This window comes from Chiloscyllium plagiosum, chromosome 12 (genome assembly GCF_004010195.1).
Source record: "Chiloscyllium plagiosum isolate BGI_BamShark_2017 chromosome 12, ASM401019v2, whole genome shotgun sequence".
Lineage (NCBI taxonomy): Eukaryota > Metazoa > Chordata > Chondrichthyes > Orectolobiformes > Hemiscylliidae > Chiloscyllium > Chiloscyllium plagiosum.
In genome coordinates, this window is record NC_057721.1 from 38433612 (window position 1) to 38459998 (window position 26387).

Here is a 26387-nt window from a genome sequence, read left to right on the forward strand (position 1 = left end):
CCGAGAAGGGGAGATGGGGCAAATGTACCTCATTATAAGCGTCAAAGCAGTCGTGGTGAAACATTTCCTCTATGTCATGTGATTGAACAATTTTCTAATTTGCAACTAACATGTGACTTAACCACTACAGCAAAATGAATAATTTCTTTGTGGAGTACTGTGATATACTGTTCAAGTTCTCTGTAAAAAATTCAATTCAATTCAATCAGTTGCCTTTTTTAACAGCAAGTGACATTTTCATTTTGTAATTATCCCCAGTATTTATGTTGGATGGCTAGTATCTACAAGAATTTCTGCTTTAGAATTCTGATAGTTATAAAGTGAATATGAAGGTAGTTGATGCAGTTTGGGCTGAACTTTGACCCTAAAAGAAGAGGAGAACACAGGAGTTTGGATTCTCCCACCTACTGTGGAGTGGGTGCCATAGAATAAGGGATTGGGGGTCCAATGGTTTGGGACCTTGGGTGAGAGATCAGAAGCATTGTGAGCTAGAAGGGTTGGGGACCTGAGGAGGGAATTGGACTCCAGGATTGGAATCACTGTGAGGAGTGAAGGATGGGTGGTGGTGGTGGTGGGGGAGTGGAGGGGAGCAGTTAGCACTGCTGCCTCACAGCACCAATGACCTGGGTTCGATTCCAGCTTCAGGAGACTGTCTTTGTGGACATTGCACATTCTCCCTGTGTCTGTGTGGGTTTCCTCTGGCTGCTCTGGTTTCCTCCCACAGTCCAAAGATGTGCAGGTCAGGTAGATTGGCCATGCTAAATTGCCCATAGTGTCCAGAGATGTGTAGGTTAGGTGGATTAACCATGGAAAATGCAGGGTTACAGAGATAGGATAGGTGGGATGAGTTTGGATGGGATTCTGTACAGAAGGTCGGTATGGACTCAATGGGCCAAATGGCCTGTTTCCATGTTGTAAGGATTCTGTGAGTCTATGATTCACTATTACATCAAAGTACCAACCCACATATATGGGGCATTAAGACAACTTGGCAAAAGGTCTAGATTGTAAATCTGACTTTGAAGACTTGCCCCGCCCAATCCAAACCCTTCCATTTTTAGATTAAAATCATTCCTGTTGTGTACATGTAAAATGGATTTAAAACCAATGAGACCAAGTGCACCATCATCATCATCATCATCATCCTGCTCTATTGTAATGATAGACCTATCCGTCCGTCCATCTGTCTGCCTGTCAGTGCCAACACCAATGTAATTGAAAAGAATAATTTTACAGATTTTTAAACTTTGCATGGAACCTTTTTAGATGATAAGTATCTTTTATTTTGAAACTGTGTTTATGGGGATATAATTGGAGAGCCAATTTAAAATGCCAAATGTGCTTGTTCTTTCATAGAACGCAATAGAAATACAATGGAAGACTGGCATTTACTACTGACACACATTTATACGATAAACACTAATTGAGACATCTGTGGTAAAAAGAGTTCAGTGAATACAGGGAGGAAAGGGATTTATTGAGTTAGTGGCAGCGTTATTACTAATGCTTCTCTGAACAACTTTTGAAGCATAATCCTTCAATTTTCCCTTGTGCCAGTGTATTTAGGAAGGTAGAATGTGTATTCACTTTTAAAAAGACCTAACTTCCACATTAAAAATTCAGCAAGTCAGTTTGGGAGGTGCCTTAGTGTATGACATACAAAATATGTGTTTCCATAGTTTTGTTTCTGCATTGACAGGCCAAATGTTTTCTCTGGTTTTCTCTGGTTTTGTTTACTTACAGCCTGCATTCATCAAACAGTATTCAGCTGTGACTATTTGTCTGGTGTCCTTATCGTTCTGGCAAGTGTGAGTTGTTTGCAGAAGGGATTCTACTGAATTACCTTATGAGGATCCTCAGATCCTTGAACTTTTCTTTTCCAAGTGGCTTTTATAGAGTTTATGTTATTGGAATCATTTGGAACATTTAAGTTTGATGACTGTGGCTTATTTTGTTGAGTTGAAACAGGCACAGTTGCACGTACATGTTTTTTCTGTCTGCAAATGTATGTAGCTTCCAGTATATGCAACACTGTGAACATGACTGATGGTTGATTGCCACTGTAATTCTTCATACATTCAGAATTATCCCACAAATACTGTCCAGTTACAGAATCACATCTAACGTTGGTCACTGTGTTGAGTTCTGCAAGCATAGCTAGTTGCGTACAGTTAAAACCCTTGCTTGTTGCTAATAGCTGTAGACAATGATGTTTTGATACAATCCGCCTGACTCTGGGGAGCATGGCCCATGCACCTAACATCATACTGGAATTGAAGTTCATTTACCACAATCAAGTAAAAGCAAAATAGTGTGGATGCTGGAAATGCGAAACACTCGCAGAGGATGCTGGAGAAACTCAGCAGGTCTGGCAGCATCTGTGGAGAGAAAGAAATAGAGTTAACGTTTAGGATCTGGTATGATACTTTTTCAGAACTGGAAGTTCTCGTCACAGATGCTGCCAAATCTGCTGAGCTTCTCCGACATTCTCTGTGCTTGTTTCATGTACCACATTGCTGATTTATCTGTTTTAGTATTGATGGCAGCATCCTGTTCGTGATGAACATCACTCATGTTGGTAACAGCAAGCTTCATCTGTTGCTCAATCTGTTGTTTGAGCTATTTTACCTTTCCAGGACCAAATGTGACTGCCTTAGGGCCTTCATGGTATAGTGAGAAATGAACTGATCAGGGTAGCCACTATCCCACTAGATGATTTTGATGCACCTTATTTCAGCATCAAGTTTACTTGGTTAACAAATGCCCTGGGACCTTTTTACAAAGCTTCTGAGAAGGCCAATCTATTTTTCCATTTTGGTTGGTCAGAAGCCAGGTACTTTCATTAGTCAACAGAGATGTTTGACTTCTTCATGGATACTTTGAGGACATCACTAAGGTGTGACTTCCTGGAGGACTATTGCTAAGAATGAATTCAGAGAAGTGCAATTGCTTCCTGAGTCTGGTGTCAAGCCGAAGAAGAATATGCCATGCCCCCATAGCTGGTTTTGAGATAATTAGTGATTTTATGCTGAGCATTTTGTCTTTGAAAGGCTCCAAAATTGGACCAAATTTCTCACCAATGGATTTGGATGCTATTACAACAGCACCATTCATGATATTTCTCCAGCGTTTTAAGGCTGTCCAAGTCTCCAAAGTTATATGCATAAGGATGTAAATTTCTTCTACTTAAACAATCATGAATGTAGTGTTGCATCCAGTACGAATAATGTTTTAATATGGGCTGTGAATACTATAATTGCCACCTCTAGGTGGTGCAAGGGGTGTGTCTGTGCAAAGAGAAAGTCAATGGCATTTATAAATGACAAAAGTATGAATATATGCAATAAACATGCTCTGTACATACAACAGGAGTTTACCATGCAAGTGCTTCACAGCACTGCAACTGGAACATACAAATTGTGATCTCTGATGGGAGCATGGGGAATCATGCCACTTTGTGCATGTGAAGCATTCTTTCCCCAGCAGTGACAGTGAATCAGCAGAGGCCAAGGAGATCTATTTCACAGACAGTGCCAAGGAGGGGAAGCTCAGTGCCAGCCTACACCTTGGCCTTGCCCCAATCTTCCTGGCCCCCTCATCCATAGCCTGGTGACAGTGGCAGTGCATCCTGAGGCCTGACACACAAGCTGATGTCACAGGCCATGTCTGAGCATGTGCGGGAGCCATTTTGGTGTTCAGGATAATGACTGTACAATGCAACCCACATGAAACATTGGTTTAGTTAATTCCTGGGTGTGATGTTTGTAGAGATGGGGGCGAAAACAAGAGTCCCATTGTATCAAGTGATGTAACAGTGCAGAAGATAAGGCCCGAACATAAAATAGAAGGATTTTTCTTTCAGCCTGTTAAGTCTAGCATTGTAATGCTTGTGGAAAAATGAATTCAATTATCTCATTACAAAGGCGTCTCACTGCACACCCCCACCACCAAAGAGCTGGACTTCAAGAATTTATAAAGCTATAATTGGAGATGTAAGCAAAAATTCAAAGTGACATATATGGCAAAGGATAGAAAGAAAAAAAATGGGGAAAAGGAAGCTAAGTCCTGTCACAAGTTGGTTGGAGACAGGACCTTGGCCTTTGCTGAGAAAGCAGTCTGTCTCGGACAGCTACTGGCCCAATCTGATTGGAGCCAGAAGTGGTTCCCAGAATGTAACTCCCATGAAGTGGGTGTCTCAGGGCAGAGAGGTTAAGCCTGTGGATATGGGAAAGGTGGGTATGTTGGTAGAGAGACGCTTGGAAGGTGGGAGCATCACAGGCAGAATGCCTTTTTCAGGAGCTGGGAGGAACCTGATGTTGAAAGGAGGCCATTGATGAACACTGATTTGATTTATTGTCACGTGTATTTTGTTACAAAATATAGTAAAAAGCGTTGGATAGTGTCACCACTCTCTGTCGCTATCTTAAACACAGAAAAGCAAACCAACACATAGAATATAAAGGCAGAAAAATAGAGAAAATGTATTCACCTTTACAGTCCTTCTTGTTGAGTGCTTCACTATGGGCCTGGTGGCCAGGCACAAGTCCCCTTTACCGCGCCATTGTCGCCCAAGTGAGTGGCCACTCTTGGGTGCCATTTTGGATCTGTTTCTTCTCACCTGAGGCCTGAGTAGGATCACTCTCTCGGCTCCTCTCCTGTTGCTGAACTCCTCCCACCAGGCTGGAAATTGAGGCCAAGCGGGAAATGGCCCTTAAGTGGTCATTAATTAGCCCCTAAAGTTGTCTCAATGCAACAAGACCAGGCTAAGCAACTGAGGCATCATCCATACCACTGTAAAATTGCAGGGTGATAGGACTGGGTGGGTCACCCACGGAATTTTACAAGGCTTCCTCCATAAACCCACTAATTGGGTAGCGTAAAATTTAGCCCTATATTTTGCTGCTTGTTACCTTTAAAATTCTACATAAATATAGGACTTTGAGAGCCATGAATCTCTCAAGATTTTCAGGCGAGGAGATTTGTTCCTTGTTAAAGTCCCGTGACTTGTAGCTTTTGTTTTCCTCCTGAATGCAAAAGCTTTTCCAACTTCATCTTTTAATTTACTTAAAGCATCTCATTTCAAAATGAGACCGATATTTTTATTCACTTTTTTGCTCAATCATTGGTAATATGTTCCTGACTATCTTATCACAGTACCTATTTTATTAGCTATATGTGTGACATTGTACAGATCTTGAAATGTTCAATGCTGACTCCCATAAACTCTCAATACCATGGAGTGCCTGTCAAATCATTTAGTCGAATATAGTTTCAGGAATATAGATATTCTTTTCCTTAGTCGTAATGACTCCCCTACTGTAATGGTTTCTAAGCAAAAACAGCCATGAACCTCTGTTACTATGGAGACAATTTGAGCTAGCCTTGTTGGAGTCGCACAAGATCAGTAAGGTGCTGTACCTCCAAGTACAAGCAAAACTCGGGCACTTAAATCTGATGGATCAGTTTTTGATTTGCCTCGAGTTAGGCAGACAACTTGAATCAGTGTCACCGAGCAATAGTTTCCCAGCCATACATAATGGGAGGAATTCTGTTGATCTGGCTTCCTAACCAGAATTGCTTGTTCATCTCCTGCATTAAGTAGCCTTTTAGTCAAAATGCTTAGCTTGTGAAGTTAATCAGGGATTGCACCAATCAGCAGTGTCGACTTCATTTTGTCTGCACTTGCCCACCCCCTCCCCCATCTCCACCTCGATTATTTGTTAACGGTTATTTTGTGGGCACAGTTCAGTGGCTGAATATGATTTACAGAATGATTGAAAGTATCTTTTGCTGTGCAAACCACAACAAATGATTAACTATCTGTAGCACGTCAGCAAGATAGATGGCTTTGCCACACAGGACATAACTCAGAATTAATTTCAGACACCAGGTTGATCCAGATTTTGGGTTGCCTTATAATTTTTTGACTCAAGTTTCTCAAATAGCCAATCCCATACTTCCTTTTTTAAAATCAATGAGCTACCATGATCCAACCTTGAAGAAAAATATGTTGTTTTAAAGAAATGTTTCCATGACAATAGAAAATCGATATGCAGCATTGTGCTATTAAAACTCAGGCTGTCATTTGAGTAATCTTTGCAAAACAAATCCCGTGGAATCATTAATACAGATATATGAACTCTCCAGACTGCTACCAGTTAAATTTACTGCTTTAACAAGTACAATAATAGTTCCAACTGTCTGAAGAGAACAATGATCACAGTAAAGGGATAATTTGAATGTGCTTAATAACACAATTCTTTACTTATATTAGTTACTTGGACAAGTTTTAAACCTTTGTACTATATTTAATATGAAATACTGATATTAAGCCGTAATTTCCAGTCAAGAATTTTTATGACTAACCTCAATTTTAAGCTCAAAGCATGATGAGTCTGACTATTACTCCAATCTCATTATGCTGGCATTAACATGACAAGTTCAAAATCACATTTAATTTCTTTTCACAGTTTTCTCTTGTCATAACTACAGTCACGAGAAAAAAATGATAAAATTGTTTGCATTTTAGCAGTCACATTGTAACTAGTACATTGACAGTTTTGCTTTGTACAGTTAAGTGACAATGCGTAATCAAAAATTTGAAACAAATATGTTGCATGAGCCATTTATGTTGTAAGAGAGTGTTCAGGAATGTCTATATGTTATTGCATGTATGTGATATTCATCATTTGTCAATCAAAGATTACATTATTATGTAATTCATTCATGGTCACAAAAAAGGCAAAGGCAACACAATTGTGTTCTTACAATGATTAATGAAATTAAATTTCACATGTCTGCTAACAGGATTTCTTACTTATAATAAGAAATATCACATAAATATCACTTGTCAAAAGATTTTGCAGTATTCTAATGCCAACAAAGTATAACAGTTGTGGTTTGAATCTTGTCAGTATCAAAAATAAACTATCTTGGTTGGCTTTAGAGACTATTTCTGCAAAAATCTTGGCATAACTATATGTTAATAGTGAATAGGCATGCAATGTCCTACCTATAAAAAGCTTGGTAAGTCAAAACAATTATAATCAAAGCAATTTTGAATTGCTTAGAAGCTTTTTAATGGAGGTGGGGAGAATGCCAGAAATTCCATGGTAGTTTTAAGGTAACATGTACTTTAAATAAAAATGAAATACTACATAGGTGAAATATCAATATAATGGCAATCTGTTCTCATAATGTATTAGAAATTTTGATGTATTAAATATGTCACATGAAAACAAATTTACTGCAGGATGTTTTTGAACAAGACCAGTCAACGATCCTGTTCCACACTCAAACCCATTTCGTGTTTTGCACATTACTCTTGAAAAGATCCAGTAGGGCGACACCATGGTGCTGACATTCAGTGCCCCTGAGTGGGATGAACATAGGTTTGACTCCCCACTCAGTCTTGCTTTGATCTGTTGTATACTGAGCAGAAGCTGCAGTGTGTGTCCCTTCAGGGGGAAGAAAAATCAGAATGGTGGGTTATGCCTCAGTTCCACGTACATCTTGTGTAAGTGTAATTACTTTAAAGGACGAGGAGCAAAGATTTTGCAGATTTGATTATGGGATAAGTTACATGAACAGTTCAATAGAATAAAGTTTCTTTTTAAATTGCAATGCAAATAAATATTCAAATTTTGACTGTAGAAATTGGAAGAATATGGATGATTTTGCTCAGTTTTCTGTGTTTTGCCCTGTAACATATCCCCTTCTCCTGTCTAACCTGGCTGAAGTCAAGTTGCCAGCCATATTCTCTGTTTCTAAGCTGATACCTGTGGTTCCTCAGCTGACAACCAGCAGATAGCAAAGACTGTCAAAGGATATGTTTTCCTCCCATCCCTCAATTAGGAAATGTCTTCAGCCTCTATTTATTACCCACAAATATCAGGAACTGAGAAGGGTGTGAAGCTAGCATTTGCAAAGCATGGCACAGCCACTGTGCCATTTCTAATTTAAAAAGTCAATACATTAAAATGGCATCAATATAATTTGCTACTTCAATTAGCTAGTATCGCACTCCTGTTTTCTGAGTAAGGAGAAACCATTGTGAAACTACTCTCAGTCATGTCAGTAACACAGTGTAGTTGGGCATACTCTGAACAGATGTCAGTCATTAATTACAGTCATGTAGGTCAGGACTGACTCTCACTTGCCCTCTGAAAGGGCCTAGCAAGCTTTTCAATTGTATCAATCGCTAAGTCAGTCTCAAGAAAGAAATTAAATTGAACATATCACCCAGACAGATCACCTAGGCACTAGAAAAGATGATGGCAGAAAAAGCCCTGTTGACTGTGAAGTCATCCTTACTATCATCTAGGAGCTAGTTCCAAAACTGGGAGGGCTGTCTCACAGACTGGTCAAGCAACAGCCTAACGTAGTCACATACATGGAATCATACCTTACCGACAATGTCCCAGACACCACAGTCACCATCCCTGGATACGTTCTGTCCCACCAGCAGGACAGACCCAGCAGAGGCATTTGCACAGTGGTATATAGTCAGGACGGAGTTGCTCTGGGTGTCCTCAAGTTGATTCCAGACCCCATGAAATCTCATGCCATCAGTTTAGACATGGGCAAGGAAATCTGCTGATTACTTCATACCATCCTCTCTCGGCTGATGAATTAATACTCCTCCATGTTGAACAACAGTTGGTGGAAACAGTGAGGGTGGCAAGGGTACAAAGTATACTCTGTGTGGGGAATTTCAGTGTAAACCACTAAAAGTGGTTCAGCAGCTGTACTACTGACCAAGTTGATCAGGTCCTAAATGATATTGCTGCTAGACTGGCTCTACAGCAGGTGGTAAGGGAATCAATAAGAGGGAAAAACATACTTGATCTCGTCCTCATCAATCTGCCAGCTACAGATGCATCTGTCCATGATAGTATCGGTAACAGTGACACCGCACAGTCCTTGTGGAGAGGGAGATCCATCTTCACGATGAATGTACACTTCATCATGTTGTATAGTACTGTCAGCATGCTGAATGAGATAAATTTCAAACAGATTGACAACTCAAGACTGAGCATCCACGAGGTGTTGTGGGCCATCAACAGCTGCAGAACTGTACTCCAGCACAATCTGTAACCTCATGGCCTGGCATATCTCCCACTCAACCATTACCACCAAGCCAGGGGATCAATCCTGGTTCAATGGAGAGTGGAGGAGGACATGCCAGGAGCAGCACCAGGAATTCCTAAAAATCAGGTGTCAACGTGGTGAAGCCACCACATAGGACTACATGCAGCAAGTAATAAACAGAGCTTAGTGATCCCACAACCAATGAATTGGTCCTGTCACATCCATTCATTAATGATGGTGGACAATTAAATAACTCACTGGAAGATGGGGCTCCACAAATATTCCCATCGTCAATGATGGAAAAGTGTGAAATGCTGAGTGGATGATCCATCTTGGCCTCCTCCGGTGGTCACTGATCTTCAGCCAATTCTATTCTCACCAGGTGATATCGAGAAATGGTTGGAAGCACGGGATACTGTAAAGGCAATGGGCCCTAACAACATTCCGGCAATAGTCCTGAAGACGTGCTCCAGAACTTGCCACTCCTCTAGCCAAGCTATTCCAGTACAGTTACAACACTGGCATCTACCCAGCAATGTGGAAAATTTCCCAAGTATGTCCTGTACATAGAAAGCAGGACAAATCCAACCTGGGCAATTACCACCCCATCGGTCTACTCTCAATCACCAGTAAAGCTATGAAAGGAGTCACTGACAGTACTGTCAAGTAGCACTTGCTCAGCAATAATCTCCTGAGTGATGCCCAGTTTGCCAGGGCCACTCACTTCCTGATCTTATTACAGCCTTGGATGGGACATGGACAAAAGAGCTGAATTCCAGAGGTGAGGTGAGAGTGACAGCCCTTGACATTAAGGCCGTACTTGACCGAGTGTGGCATCAAAGAACTCTAACAAGACTGGAATCAGGGTGTAAACTCTCCACTGGTTGGAGTCATATCTGGCACATAGAAAGATGGGCTATGGTTATTGGACATCAGTCATCTCAGCTCCAGGACATCTCTGCAGGAATTCTTGCAGAGTGGTGTCCTTAGCCCAAGCATCTTCAGCTCTTTCATCAATGTCCTTCCCTCCATCATAAGGTCAGAAGTGGGGATGTTTGCTGATGATTGCACAATGTTCAGCACTATTCGCATCTCCTCAGATACTGAAGCAGTCCACATTCAAATGAACAAGATGTGGACCATATCCAGGCTTGAGCTGACAAGTAGCAAGTAACATTCACGCCACACAAAAGCCAGGCAATGACCATCTTCAATAAGACATCATCTAACTACCACCGCAAGACATTCAATGGTATTACCATCACTGAAACCCCCACTATCAATATCCTGGGGGGTCACCATTGACCAAACGTTCAACTGGACTCGCCATATAAATACAGTGGTTACAAAGAGCAGGATAAAGGCTAGGAATACTGCAGCAAGTAACTCATCTCCTGACTTCCTACCATCTACAAGGCATAAATTAGGAATGTGATGGAATACATCCCACTTGCCTGGATGAGTGCAGCTCCAATCACACTCAAGAAGCTTGACACCATCCAGGTTAAAGCAGCCGGCTTGATTGGCACCACATTCACAAGTATCAACTCCCTCCACTGCCACTCAGTAGCAGCAGTGTGTGCTATCTACAAGATGCAATGCAGCAAATCACCAAAGATCCTTAGATAGCGCCTTCCTAACCCACAACCACTTCCACCACGAAGGACAGGGCAGCAGATATATGGGAACACCACCACCAACTAATAACTGTCCTAACTTGGAAATATATCTCCATTCCTTCACTATCGCCGAATCGCATTCATCGAATTTCACCCCAACCCAAATAAGGACAGAAATTTGGCTGGTTGGTAGAAAATACAGCATGCACAATGGGTCTTTATCTGATCAGCAAGATGTGTTTAGTGGAGTTGTCAGGGAACTTTGGTAGACCTTCAACTTCTTTCAATTTATATTAATGATTTAGAAAGGGAGAGTAAAGTTAAGGGAGCTAAATTCACAAATGACACCATGATAGGGTATTTTGTGAAGAAAACACAAGGAACTCCCTCCATTGCCACTCAGTAGCAGCAGTGTGTGCTATCTACAAGATGCAATGCAGCAAATCACCAAAGATCCTTACCCACAACCACTTCCACCACGAAGGACAGGGCAGCAGATATATGGGAACACCACCACCAACTGTGGATATTGACCGTGAGTGGGCAAGACTGATGGAGGATACTATGGGAACATTTGAAGTTGTTCACTTTGACAGAAAGAATAAAAAAGCAGAAAACACTTAAATAGAATATAACTGCAGAATTCTGCAGTGTAGAAGGATCGAGGTGCTCTAGTGTGTGGGTCATAAAAAGTTAGTATGCAGTTACGTCACATGATCACTGAAGCTAATGGGATGCTCTTCTTCACTATGAGAGGAATTAAACATAAAAATAAGGATGTTATGCTTCAATTATACAGGATGTGGAGGCACCAGTGTTGGGCTGGGGTGGACAAAGTTAAAAATCACACAACACAAGGTTATAGTACAACAGGTTTATTTGGAAGCACTATCTGATGAAAGAGCAGCACTCCGAAAGCTAGTACTTCCAAATAAACCTGATGAACTATAATCTGGTGCTGTGTGATTTTTGACTTCAGTTATACAGGGCATTGGTGAGATCGTATCTCAAAAATGTGCAGTTTTGGTCTCTGGGTGTAGGTTTGCTCGCTGAGCTGGAAGGTTTGTTTTCAGACATTTCGTCACCATACTAGGCAACATCTTCAGTGAGCCTCTGAATGAAGTTTTGGTCTCTTTAAGGGAAGCTGTAAATGCATTGGAGGTAATTCGAGGAGGTTTACTAGATTGATAGTAAGGAGCAATTTGTCTTACGAGGAAAGGTTGGACAGACTTGACCTATTTCCTGTGGAGTTTAGAAGAGCAAGGGTGAACTTGATTGAAGCGTTTTGAAGACCTGAATGGTGTGAAAAGGATGTTTCCTCTTATGGCTTAATCCAGAACCAGGGAACACTGTTTAAAAATTAAGTTTCAACCTTTTAGGACAAAGATGAGGGAATTTCTTTTATCTTAAAGGATTGTGCAACTCAACTTTGGAATTGTCAGTCTCAGAAGATTTCTAAAATACAGTTGGCTTCTCATTAGGCAAGAGAATCAAAGATTATTAGGTGCGGATGGGCATGTAACGTTTGAAGCTCGAACAGATAGCTATGATCTTATTGAATGATGAAGCAGACTCAAGGGGTCAAATAGTTTACTTCTCCTAATTTGTATGTTTGCAAATCTTCACTTTCACCAGCTCCTGATCCAGGAAGATTTTATCCTAGGGAACCAGCAAACTTGGTCTCCTGTGCAGTTTTTAAGCCATAAAATTCCAGTTGCCCCAATACTAACTGGAAATACTTGGAAATTGGCAAGAAATTTTGCCCCCTTTTTTACGAAATATATTTCACTAAGAGAGTCCAACACAATTACATCCCTCTCCCCAGCTATTATGTTAGCTTGAACCAAACTGTTCACAATTTCCTTTGACCGTGGGTCTACATTTCCTCCACCACAAAGATTGTCCACCTCCATCTCTTATAGAATTGCCAAACTCCACCTGGTCCTCAACACATCAACTGCTAACAACCTCATAATGTATTATTCTTCTCAGATGCTGCTATTCAATGTCTACTTTCAACTTGGCTCTCACCTCTATAACTGCATCCTAGAATTCCTGACCCATAGATCGCATTCAGTGAGAACAGGGGACAACACTCGTTCATGATAATCCTCAACACCAGTGCCCCATAAGGCTGTGTACTCAGACCCCTACTACATTCCCAGTGCACTCACAACTATGCAGGCAAATTCTGCCCCAACTCTATTCACGTGTTTGCTGACAACACCACCGTAGTAGGTTGGACCACAAACAATGAGACAGCTGCAAGAGAGAGACTGAGCATGAATTAAAGACAACAATCTCTCCATCAACATCAGCAAAATGAAGGAATTGGTCATTGACTTCAGGAAGCGGTGTGGAGGGCTCGCCCTTGCCTGTACCAATGGTGCTGAGGTGGAAATGGTTAAGAGTGCTGAGTTCCTGAAAGTGATGATCACCAAAAATCTGTCCTGGGGCACCCATGTCGATGTGACGGTCAAGAAAGCACAACAATGCCTCTACTTCCTCAGGAGGCTAAGGAAATTTGGCACGTCCACAAGGACTCTGACCAATTTTGATAGATGCACCATAGAAAGCATCCAGATAGGATGCATCACAGTGTGATTTGCCAACTGCTGTTCCCAAGACCACAAGAAAACACAGCCCAGACAATCACACAAACCAGCCTTCCATCCATAAGTTCTGACAAAGGGTCACTCAACCCAAAATGTTAACTCGGATTCCTCTTCACAAATGCTGACAGACCTGCTGAGCTTTTACAGTAATTTCTGTTTTTTGTTGCATCCATTGACTCCATCTATACTTCCTGCTGCCTCAGGAAAGCAACGAACATAATGAACATACTTTCCACCCCCGTTATACTCTCTTCCACCCTCCTCTATCGGGCGGAAGATAAAAAAGTTTGAAAACATGTCCAAAGATTCAAGAACAGCTTCATACCCAATGTTATCAGACTTTTGAATGGACTTTTTTTTTTAGATTAGATTACTTACAGTGTGGAAACAGGCCCTTCGGCCCAACAAGTCCACACCGACCCGCCGAAGCGCAACCCACCCATACCCCTACATTTACCCCTTTAACCTAACACTACGGGCAATTTAGCATGGCCAATTCACCTGACCCGCACATTTTTGGATTGTGGGAGGAAACCGGAGCACCCGGAGGAAACCCACGCAGACACGGGGAGAACGTGCAAACTCCACACAGTCAGTCGCCTGAGTCGGGAATTGAACCCGGGTCTCTGGCGCTGTGAGGCAGCAGTGCTAACCACTGTGCCACCGTGCCGCCCATAACATTTGACTTCTCAAATGTTAATTCTGATTTCTCTTTCTGCACCTTCTCTGCCACTGTAACACTGCATTCTGCACTCTGTTCTGTTACCCGGATGCTCCTTGTATGGCACGGTCTGCCTGTATAGCACGTAAAACAATACTTCTCACCGTATCTTTTCACGGTACATGTGACCACAATAAATCATACTCAAACTCAAACATCTTATTCTCTGCCGTCCATTTGTCTGTGCTTGATTCCACACTACTACACTCACCCACTCATTGCTGTCTGCTCAGTGATCTATGTTGACATCGGTCTCCCAGCATCTCCAAAGCTTAAACTTTTCATCTTTGTTTTTATATTCCTTCATGATCTTGCCCATCCCTACGCGTGTAACTTTATACATCTTACAACCCTCCCAAAAGTCAGTATCTCTCTCTTTGGATCTCATGCATTTCCCACAACAAGACCAGATCCTAATTTGATAAAGGTACCCTGGGTAATGTGGATGGAAGGATTCAAAAAGGGCAAGTTCAGAATCAGCAATGAAAATATCACGGCTTTAAGATAAATCAGCAATTTGGGTAAAATTAAGCATGTGCGTCAGGGAGAGACAGTGAGAGTATCAGATAATTGGACATTAGTAACAAAATTAAGGTCAAGGAAACAAAAAAAATTAAAGTTGAAGTAGTGGGTGAAGCATGCACATCAAATTAGATGAATCCTGTTTACTATCTGATGGTAGAGTAACTGTCATATTATTTGATGACATAGCATAATTTCCATGCCTTGTTGGTTTAATAAGTTGTTCCATTCAGTATCGTCTGTGAGTACTATCCTCACTTTTGTAAAAGTTGGGTGTTAGGCTGCTAGGGGCAATAGTAAGTACAACGCAGTATTGTCAAAATCGTATCAGCTGAGACATTTAAATTATAGCATTTTTTTTACAGTTCTGTCACTGCTTCACTGCTGTTAAATATTAGTAAATTTCTGGAACATTTTCAAATCAGCCTCTGTTGTAAAAACGCACGGTGTGTAAAATGTAAATCTCATTAGCCAGAGGAAAATGTGTTACATGTTTCAGTGCTTGAAGTAAAGAAAGGCATTCCCACTAACCAAGCCTGCTATTTTGTTGAAGGGCTGTGCCATTATGACTGTTTTTTTCTTGATCTGAATAACAAAGTACTTTGAGTAGCTCAGACTTAGAAAGTAAAACCCAAGCAAACATTTTGAAAATGGGCAGTTTATCCGTGACAAAAGGCCAGGCACTTAACTTCAAAAAAAACTAATTTAAACATGTAGGTGGTCTGTCAGAAATAGATGTGTATTTCGCTTTCTGAACTGACACGACAGTCAGCACTATTGATCATACAGTTTTTGTGTTGTGCACAAGTGCAAGAGCTTGATGCTGTTTATTGTCATCTCATTCCATTTATTAGTTTATATCAACTGCACATTAATTCTCCTCACCATCTAGAAGTTTATTTGCAGCACAGCTTTATCCTAAAATTTCACAAACGTTGTGAATTAAAATGCAGAGCATGCAAATATGCCTGAATTTATTTAATCCAATTTTACATTAAAGACTTCCACCTCCTCATGCCACTTTAAATTTGCCTCCAAAGCTGATGGATTCAAACTGAATAGGTCACAAGTGCTAGATTCTAATGGAAAAAAATGCAAAGGTATTTTGTCTACCTTACCATTGATTTGGCATCAAGCTAAATACCTTTACCGGTTTCTGAATCAATTCATACAAAAGCAGGTTAACTGTGCTGTACCAAAATTGGCAAATTTTTGCTTAAGTAAAATTGATTAAGCAAAAAAAAAGTTTAATATATCAATAAAATTGATAGGGCTGGATCTTCTTTTTGTGGCTAAGTGCAAGTCACGTAGACTTTTTTGGAGGGATTCTCATTACACGACCTAGTGAGATCTCTCACCAGATCTTGTTAACTGAAAATCCTTAGCTACTTACCCCTCTCAAATGTCCCTCCCGTCTCATTCAGATAAATGTAGGTAATCTGGCATTGCCATTCAGTGGTACAGCAGTCACAAAGCCACACTGCGCATGGTACATAGCTGACACTGTGTCACACATGAAATCCCATTCTACCACTCTACTGTTTAACTACCAGACTGCACACTTTACAGGGCCTTAGATACACCTTTCTCAGTCCCTGTTACTCTTTTCTAATTGCCTAGCAATTACCCACATCTCATCCTTGCCCAGTGGGGGAACATCCCAGACATGCAAGCAATTGGATAATTTTATTGACAGCCAATAAAGGGGAACACAAAGGAAATGTGAAAAGGCTGCAATTCACTCCCTCAGTGAAATGATGTGCTGGCATTTTGACCTTGACAGGCCCTGACGGTCTGCTGCACCCAGCTCTCATCTACTGGAACTGCGTGTTAACCAGGTCCTGTCTGCCTTGTAGGACTGACACAGCTGAGCTCTGTCATGCGCAAGGAGAGCTTCCTGCAGCTCACTGTCCTTATCCTTCTCATTAGACGATTGCTCCCGTTCCCCTGGTTTCTCAGCATCTATCACATCACCTCACAGCCTACTCCAGTCGTGGTGACTCTGTGCAGACTATACTGGAGGGCCTCTGCAGACAGCTGCAAGCTGTGCAACTGGCCTTTCCTCACGCTGTCGCCTGCTGCACTACAGCCCTGGTCAGAGCACAACTTAGTGAAGATGCCACACTGGCTGAGTGGCCAACACATTACATCAAAAAGGGAGCGTCTACTGTCTCTGACCCCCTTTCCATCTCAGACCCACATCAGTCATTCCACTGTTCATTGCATTCACCTGTCATCACACTTACATGACGTATGTTGCAGCCATGTTTCCCTCATCCCGCAACTGGAAGTGCCACACTTGAAGGGTGCTTTTGGCCAGCATTCACTTCCTTTTGAGTTTTTGCTACTAGCTTCTGCAGTACTGAAATGACAATATTAGTTTAATAAAATTAGTGGTGTGGTGCAGTCTGCTTGTGACCAACATTTGGCATTTAAATGTGGTCGCTCTGCATGAATTGCACGTGTCCGAAGGAATAATTCCAAATGAAATGTAACTGGAGCTTGCAAACATGTTTCATGTATTTGCCCTTTGTCCTAAACAGAGGCAGATCCTGTGCTTTCGCCCATTTCCATCCATCCCCTCCAGTGTGGAGGGCTACCACTTTGGACTTCCAACTGTCCTTTATTTAATTCATTTTCAGGACATGGATGTTGCTGCCTGGGCCAGCAGTTTTTGTCCATCATAACCATAACTTTACTATGGATCTGGAGCCATGTGTGGGACAGACTAGGAAAGGATGACGTATTTCCTTCCTTAAAGGGCATTAGTGAACAAGATGGGTTTTTCCTGTAATCATGGTCATCATGACACTCTGAATGTTAGACTTTTCTTTAATGTATTGAATTCAAATTTCACTATCTGCCATTGCAGGATGCAAACCCAGATCCCCAGAATATTACCAGGGTCTCTGGATTAATAGTCTAGCGATAATACCACTAGGTCATCACCACTCCATTACCTGACCCCTGAGCTCTGACATTATACATTAATGAAGCCCACCCTGCTCTTCAGCACTCCTACTGTGGAGGTTACGGTGGTGGTCACTACCAATAACCTCTTTCCGGTAGTCTACTGTACTTGCCATCCTTGTTCCCACCTCCACAAATGCTTCTGCTTCCCCACTTCAGCCTTTGCTACTCCACCTCAGTGATCCCCTTGCTTACCCTACTGGCCTCGCTTGCACCCTCCTTAACAATTGACGGTTGGACCTGCAGGACTCTATTCACCCAGGCCTTTGACTGATGTTGCTGAGCAGCCTGTAGACCTGACTGATCAATCCCCGACCACTCTGATTGCAGCTCCTCTGATTGCTGCCGCTAGCCTCTTTGAGCACACTGTTGCCCATTCCTGGACTGTGCTACATACATGAATGCCCTGACAGTGGATGAGTGACTGTGGGTATGCCCCCTCACCTCTGACAAATCTCCATTGACAAGCAGCCAGTCTATGTGGGTCCGGCAGTACTGATAACCTTTGGCTATGGCTGAAGTGCCAGTGCACCAACTGGCATGGCGAGGTAAGGCATGGATGCTGCAAGTATGTAGGTAAGCATTAAATGAGCAAGCACTAAAGGAGCAATCGAGCAGCCCTGAGATGGAGCTTTGTCCAGTCCTTGAGTAGGGCCCCTACGCTGTGCGCAAACTGTCTTTACTGCAGCCTTTCGATACTATTTACTTGTCCGCCCTGCATTATAGGTTTGGATTTCCTAAACTGTGCTTCGAAATGTATCAGAAAGATGCCATGATGGTTGCGAAGGTTGACAAGTGTCAAATGCTAGTGTCTATTGGCCAGGATTGTGTGTGGTTGGCGCCCATATGTCATGCTCTGAGATCCTGGCAGCTCACAGCCAGAGGTGAGCTGAAGCTGTGACTTCCATATCGAGAATTCTCAGTGTCTAACTTGTTGGCGTGTATGATAAGGTAGGAAGCTAAATATTAATGAGGTGAGGTAGGCTATTAATAAGGCATTTAACAAGCAATAACCCCCCCTCAATTGGCAACGTGCCACTGCCGAATGAGAAAACCTACCCCCCCCCCATGCCACTCAGCAAAAGATGGAGTGGTGTGTTCCCTGTATCAAGGTAGGCCTTGCCCGGCTGTTTGTCCACTTCTCATGATAGCCCACATTACTCAGACACCTATAAGATTCTCCCTATATTCTTCTGGTTGCTATGTACCCTGTCTTGTAAGAACATTCCCAACCTCAACGCTATGTTTCTCAAAGACATTCAAATGTCATAAGCACAATTTTGGGACTTTGTCAAACTGATAGTTCTTGTTCACTAATTGACAATGTTTGCAGGATTTATATTTTCCATGGGGGAGTCCAGAATTAGACGGCATAGGTTTAGGGTGAGAGGGGAGAGATATAAAAGAGACCTAAGGGGCAACTTTTTCACGCAGAGGGTGATGTGTGTATGGAATGAGCTCCCAGAGGAAGTGGTGGAAGCTGGTACAATTGCAACATTTAAAAGGCATTTGGATAGGTATATGAATAGGAAGGGTTTGGAGGGATATGGGCCGGGTGCTGGCAGGTGGGACTAGATTGGGTTAGGATATCTGGTCGGCATGGACGGGTTGGACCGAAGGATCTGTTTACATGCTGTACATCTCTATGACTATGTATTTTTCATGTTTTGGTTAAAGGAACAAGAAATAAGTTATAAATATATTAGATTGCTGCTAATAAAGGTAAAGTTTTTTTCGTAAATGGATACACATGACAGGTACAATCTGCTTGAGCACAGAATACAGCAGATTTAATGTTAACTCATGCATTTTATCAGATGACTCACTGGGTAGTGGTGCTAATGAATAAGTTAATGTTTTACATAGATATTTTCTAACAAACCTGATCAGGAATATTATTACACAACTCTGAATAAGGAAGGACTTGAACCTTCTAGTCCAGAGGTAGGGGCTTTGCCACCACACCGCAAGAGCCCCTTCGTATTTTATATTTACATTTTGTTAAAAGTACTTCTGTACAGTACCCTGTTCACTTCTAATTTTCTTCATTGTCATCCTTTTGTAGGAGTGGTTCAAAGTGTAGGGGAGTATGGTGGAGGCAGACTCAAATGAAGCTTCAGGAGGGGTATCAGGTGATTATTTAGATAGAAATGGTGTGCAGGAATATGGGGAAAAGGCAGGAGATAGGCACTGGGTAATACTCCTGGTGCAGGCAAGATGGGCCAAATGGCCTTCTTCTGTACTGTAACAATTCTATGGTTCTCTTTGTGCTCTAACAAAGTGTTAAGTGAAAGATTGAACTGACCTGTGCCTAGACTAGAAGTGAGTTACCTACTCATTCTTTATTCTGAACCAGCTGAAGTAATGCAGTCCATGACCTTGAATGAAGAAATGAATATTTAATTCTGAGCATGGACTTCTTACAATGAAACTACTTTCCTACAACACAGAAACTTTGCTTGCTGTTTTTTAATGTTTAGTCATGTTTGTATGTCAGCGTTTTAAATAGTCAAAGTAAACATACTAGGAATTCATGTGTAAATATTTATGTAGTGTTACAGAGAATGTACAACACAGAAAAAGGCCCTTCAGCGCATCCTGCCCATGTTGATCATCAAGCATCTTTCTGTTCCAATCACATTTTCCAGCCTTGTATAGTACAGTATTTGAAATGCTCATCTAAATACTTAAATGTCTTGAGGGTTCCTGCCTCAAGCAGTAAGTTCCAGATTTCCACAACCCTCTGGATGAAAGAAATCCTCATATCCCCTCTAAATCTGCTGCTTCTTATCATAAAACTGTGTTCCCTGATTATTAACCCTCTGCTGTTAGACTGCTTATTTCTCAAGAACATCAAAGCTATAAGTGATTTCATCATCTTCACGGAGTCTTTTCATGTCTGAAGAGTCCAGTACAAGTTTGGCATTGACATCCACAGAAACTAACAAAGTTTCAGTGTTTGCCTCAGCTGCAGTATTTTCTCAAAGAGAGGTGGTCTGCAATCTAAGGTTCTCTTTTAGAGTGCCTTTTATATTTGATCACCCTTATGTCATTGCAGATACATTTATAGAGTTGGTTGTAGATGGAACTTGCTTTCTGTGTGCAGCACATTTATCAATTTCAATATTGGTAGCCCTGGAGTTCACAGAACAAAGGCATGAGAATTTTTCTAACCTTGAGACTGATGTCCTCAACAACTACATTTTTAATTCACTCAAGATATTGGTGTCACAGGATGGGAGTTTGCAAGGGAAGGGGATATCAGAAGAATACATGGTAAGGGCGGGATGCTGGTTTTCAGCAGTTAACTGCTTGCCCCCAGTTGCCGCTAGTATAGGAAAAAGTGGAGCCCCTGACCTGGCAGGCCGGCTGCTGTGTTCTCTCAGTTGGGGTTGCAGGTAGTCAGACTAGTGGTGGCTTGAAGCTCTGAAGTGTCCATCAATTGACCACTAAAAAACTGATGGCTAGTTGAGAAAGTCTTCACATCTAGAGTTTAACTGCTGAGGTGGCATGTAGGAAGCAGACATATTTCTGGCGCCACCCCGCCCAATTGTTTGCCTTTCCTACCACAAAGTAAAAATACCTTTTCTAGTGGTATGATGATGTAATATGTGGTTACACTAACCCCAGTATAGTATAGCATTGACAGAGTTTATGTTTGATTTCATATTGAAATCCAAATCTTTGTAATCTTGTGAATGGAGCTGCCAAGTAGAAGCCAAACATCTCCTTCAATAGGAACAGAGATTGTCTGGCTGCCGTATCAACAAGTCATGCTTCAGTGACTGTCATTGGGATATTTCTGTTTGCTCTTTCAGCCAATTCAAGATTAACATATGTAGGTAGCAGAAAGTAAACCATTCATCTGTTCCTTTGTCTGTTTCAGTTTTAAGGCCTGGAAGGATCTTACTGGATGAAATAAAGTAATAGTATATAACATTCTCAAAAAAGCAATGGCTTTCTGGCATATTGGATTTATCTGCGACATACACGTGTCTTGACCAGAAAGATGAGTTAGCAATTTTTACCTTTGTTTTATCCAGCACAGATGCAATATCTGTTAAAAGGTGTGTAAGAGGTGCCCAAAATGAGAGACTGCCAACTTATCTTTATATGGGGAAATATCTAGGCTCCACTTAAACACCCCCTTATGATTGAGATTGATAATTCTGTAAATGGAGAGTGGTAGTCAGCATGCCAGCACTTATTGGGCAATTAGGAATAATTTGATGTAGCAATATATTTTACAATATTGTTGCCATATTGTAGTTAAAAATGAACTTTTATAACCACTATCACATCTGTTATTCTAAAACAAATTAAATACATTGAGCAATTAATTTTGACAAATGCATTTATTTTAAAAGTAATATTCAAAACCAACACATGTCTCTGCTTCTTAAGATAGCCCCAAAGTGTATAAAAGCCTTGTTTTCTTCTGGCAATGTCCATTTCCCCTGGTAGCTTCATTCACTCTATGATTCACTGCATCAATTCATTCAGACTAAATGACATATAGTCCTATGAGTTGCTGTGGCCTTGAGGTTAGGCTGACTGTTTATTTGCTTTAGGAGTCCTGTAGATACTCTGCATTTGATTTGAAATACAAAAGGGAACATGGAAAATAATAAATATTTGTTAGGCAGAATGTATTTTAATATTGCAGTAACGTATTGGAAATTCAGACAATATCAGTATTTACAATAGTTTAGAACAACTTTGTTTCACATTATGTTTTTCATATGTGTTCTCCTAAACCTGTAAAGCTCAAGGCCTGTTTATCTGCTAATTTATTTATTTTGTTGTGATGTGCACCCATCCATTAGAATGCTTAAGGGTCTCTAATTCAAGATTCTGTGAAATTTAGACTACATCTAATAACTTTGGGTGCATATTGGCCGAGCTGAGGTTTGGGAATCCCAAATGTGCATATGCTGGAGTTTAATCAGCTAATCATGTAGCTAATCAGAACAGAAAAATGTGTTGCTGGAAAAGCGCCGCATGTCAGGCAGCATCAAAGGAGCAGGAGAATTGACGTTTCGGGCATAAGCCCTTCTTCAGGAATTCCAGCTGTCCAGCATCTGCAGTCCTCACTTTCTCCTAGCTAATCAGAACAGATTACTGGTGAGCTTCCTGTTGCTTATTCGGCTAGGTGCGTCCTAACCATTAGCACCACAGTCTGCAGGGTGATCTGAAGTAGACAGAGAATTCCAGACTCCAGTGAAGGTGAATTTTCGCAGATTTAATTAGTGAACTTAACATAGCTGGTCAAGCACCAGGGATGCCCTGGAACAATACAGATCTTTCAATATAGGCAATCCAGGGAGCGTTCTCAATGTCTACCACCACATATGTAAGTTTTCACAAATATCAATTGTTAAACTTTAAATCTGAGAATGGCAGAGTTTTCTTAACCTAAAGAGTCAAGGTAAATAGAGCTAAGGAGTTAGGTTGTGGATCAACAATGATCTAATCGAATGGAAGAATAGACTTGAGGGTCTGACTGGTTTATTCTTGTTCCCATGTTCCTATCTTGAAGTAATTATCATCCATTAAGCTATTCTTTAATCCATCTCAGACTAATCCTGGAATGAGCCTGCTTTAGAAGAACAGCTCCCTATAAGAACCATTAGCATGGTGCTTGATGGATGTTGTTCTCAGCCACAATTTCAGTTCAATTGAGATAATCAGAGATTTGTTTTGAATCTGTGCAGAACTGTATTGGATCTCCTGGTCACAGTGAAAATCAGAAAATTACATGGAATTTTTGCATGCAAAGATTTGCATCAAATCTCCTGATTTCCACCCCACCGAGAAATCCAGGAAGATATTCCCTACTTTTTTCTTTGGCTTGTATAATTCTCTGCCACTCTATACTGAAATACATTCAAAACCTTCTGATGTGAAATGCAGCTGCAAATTGACAGGGTAATCTAGTACTTGTGAATTTTTAGTTATATTTTAATATAAGAAAATTGCATTTGTTTATTACTTTCTGTTCTATTTTCCCACATTAGGCTGCACAATGCGTTTGATCCCAGTCATCCTGTTTTTATCCTGACACTCCTCCATGTTATTACTGCACCACTCCATGGATTGGCCAATGCCATTGTGTTTGGGTTGGACAGGGAAACATGGGGCCAGCTGAACTTCACATCTCTACAGGTAACTTTAGCAGTGGCAATTGCTATTTGAGTTTAAAAATATGGCTCCCTTCCTTTCCTTATTTTATCCTGAAGAATTGCTTTGCAAGTCCTGCAGAAGTTGTGTTTTACCACAAACCTCCTGAGTTTGAAACTTGAAAAGTCTATTGTTTTATCCCTTTAAGTAGCTGCAAGACTTTCCCTTTAAATAGCTACAGGAAGTTAATATTTGAAGCAGCCAGTTGTTTCCTTCCCACCAGTGTATGAGTCATAGACATTCAGCCACACTATCAAAATTAGTCAGACTGCAACAGTGCTGGCCGATGGTTGTGATACTGTTCTGTTTAGCTGCAATTGTACCAATCAACTCCAGCTGCAATGTCATGCAGTACAGAGGGTTTGAAGATGGCACCGTGGTTAGCCAGCCAGCCATTAGGATGTTCATTTCTAAAGTGTTAATTATCTTTTACCTGCCTTCTAAAATTCCTATCCCGACCCTTTATCCTTTTTGTCTCTCGTACACTCTCCTGTCATTGTATCAGGCTTGACAAGTTCTTAGATAAGAATGAAGTGAGGACTACAGATGCCAGAGATGAGAGTTGAAAAGTATGGCGCTGGAAAAGCACAGCAAATCAGGCAGTATCCAAGGAGCAGAAGAGTCGATATTTCAGGCATATGCCTGCATCTTCACTCTGTGCCTCTCTTCTCATTCACTGAATGGACATTTCAAACCCATGTCTCGGCCTCCCTACAAGCAGCATCCACACAAGCCAATCATTCTCTCTTCTCGGCATTCCTGCCAAGCACTCTCGCTGAGAAATAATCTTGCCAATCTCCGTCGAACTCATCGAGTCCTGATCATGTGGACTCTGCCAGCAGATGAACTGTCATTGTCGCTCTCTCTCTCTCTCCATCTCTGTTCACTTGTGAGCCACCTGTGAGCTCACCACATCAACATTGTAAACTTAACACAAATCTGGCAGAGGCTTGGAGAGAGACTCTCCAAAGTGCAGCCTTCCTGTCTGACCACGTCTTTGTAGCAGTTGCTACTCAATCACAATGTTACTGCGGCTGTTATCATCAAATCCCACCTTGGTCTGTCCCCTTACTCCTGTGGCATCTTTTTCTCCTTTGAGCCCAACTGCCATCACCTCAAGCCTTGGTTTCTCAACATCAGTTTCCTCTCCAACATCCTTGAACATACTGTCACTACTCAAATGCGTGCCTACATTTCCTGGAACTCTCTTTAAACCCTTTCAATCAGGTTTCTGCCCCTGCCACATTACCAAAATGGCCATTATTAAAGTTACAATGGACTTCATATTGGATTGTGACAAAGATAAACTGTCTCTCCTTGTCTTCCTTGACCTCTAAGCAGTCTTTGACATAAATGACCAAGCTAACTTCCTCTATTACTTGTCTACCAGGTAAGTGGGACTGTACTCGTCCAGTTCTTAAACATCCAGATGTAACCTGATGATCATGGTCAGTAGCTTCATTTCCCATTCCTGCACCATTACCTTGGATACTGTCCAATGATCTATCCTTAGATCTTTCAAATTTCTCATCTACGTGTTAGCCCCTAAATAACATTATCTGAAAGCACAGCACTTGGTTCCAAATATAAACAAATTTCTGGAGAAACTCAGCAGATCTGGCAATATCTTCTGACTAAGAGTCACCAAACTCAAAATGTTAACTCTTCTTTCTCCTCAAAGATGCTGCCGGACCTGCTGAGTTTCTCCAGCAATCTCTGTCTTTGTTTAAGATCTCCAGGTTCTGCAGTTCTTTGTTTTATTATATCAGTTTCCACTTGTATAATGACAACAGACAGCTCCACCTCTCAACCCTCTTCACTATCTTTAAAATATCAGACTCCTTGTCTGTCATCTAATTCTTAATGAGCAGAAATTTCCTCAAAAGTATAGAAACATAAGAACAGGAGTAGGCCATTCTGCTCCTCAAGCTTGTTTTGCTATTTAATGAGATCGTAGCTGCTTTGTGGCCTAACTCTGTAAACCTGACTTTGATCCATATCCCTTAATATCTTTGCTTGACAAAAATTTATCTATCTCAGATTTAGCATTAACAGCTGATTTAGCATCATTTGTGGATGTGATTTCCAAACATCTACCAACCTCTAGTCTGGTCCTAATTCTCATTCCCTTCTTCCAGAATCTCCAACTAGTTGAAATAATTTGCTACTACCTTGAAGACTTTGATCAGATCACCCCTTAACCTTCTAACTTCTTGAGAAAACAGGCCTCATTTGTATAATCCCTTCTCATAATGTGTTGTTGTTGTAAATCTATGTTACACCCCCTCCAAGGCCAGTATATCCTTCCTAAGGTGCGCTGCCCAGATCTGCTCAATGTACTGCAAATGGGGTCTAACCAGGATTTTGTACAACTGCAACATAACTTCCATGTCCTTGTACTGTAGCCCTTGGGTTAGAATTTAGATATAGATACAAATTGATATTGAAGACAGAAGTCTATGTCTGCAGACCCTTCCAAATTCCAGACCCTTCCACCAAATCCACCTTCTCCCCAGCAGTTTCAAACTCATTGCAACCATGGTGTCATGTTTGACCTTTCGCTAAGATTCCAGCCACATTCTGTACCATCAGCCTATTTCTACCTCCAGAACATCAGCTGACTATGTCTCTGTCTCAACTCATCTGCTGATGAAACCCTCTTTCTTGACT

General features: G+C 41.4%; 1 protein-coding gene across 3 annotated transcripts in view; it reads left to right on the forward strand.

Moving 5' to 3' along the window:
• Positions 1 to 26387, forward strand: part of si:dkey-100n23.5 (cyclic AMP receptor-like protein A) — a 213975-nt gene that overhangs the window by 177414 nt on the left and 10174 nt on the right. For all 3 annotated transcript variants that reach the window (XM_043700836.1, XM_043700837.1, XM_043700838.1), the window contains one exon: positions 23555 to 23702. In XM_043700836.1, coding sequence (XP_043556771.1) covers positions 23555 to 23702 — 148 coding nt within the window. The remainder of the gene's footprint in view (positions 1 to 23554; positions 23703 to 26387) is intronic.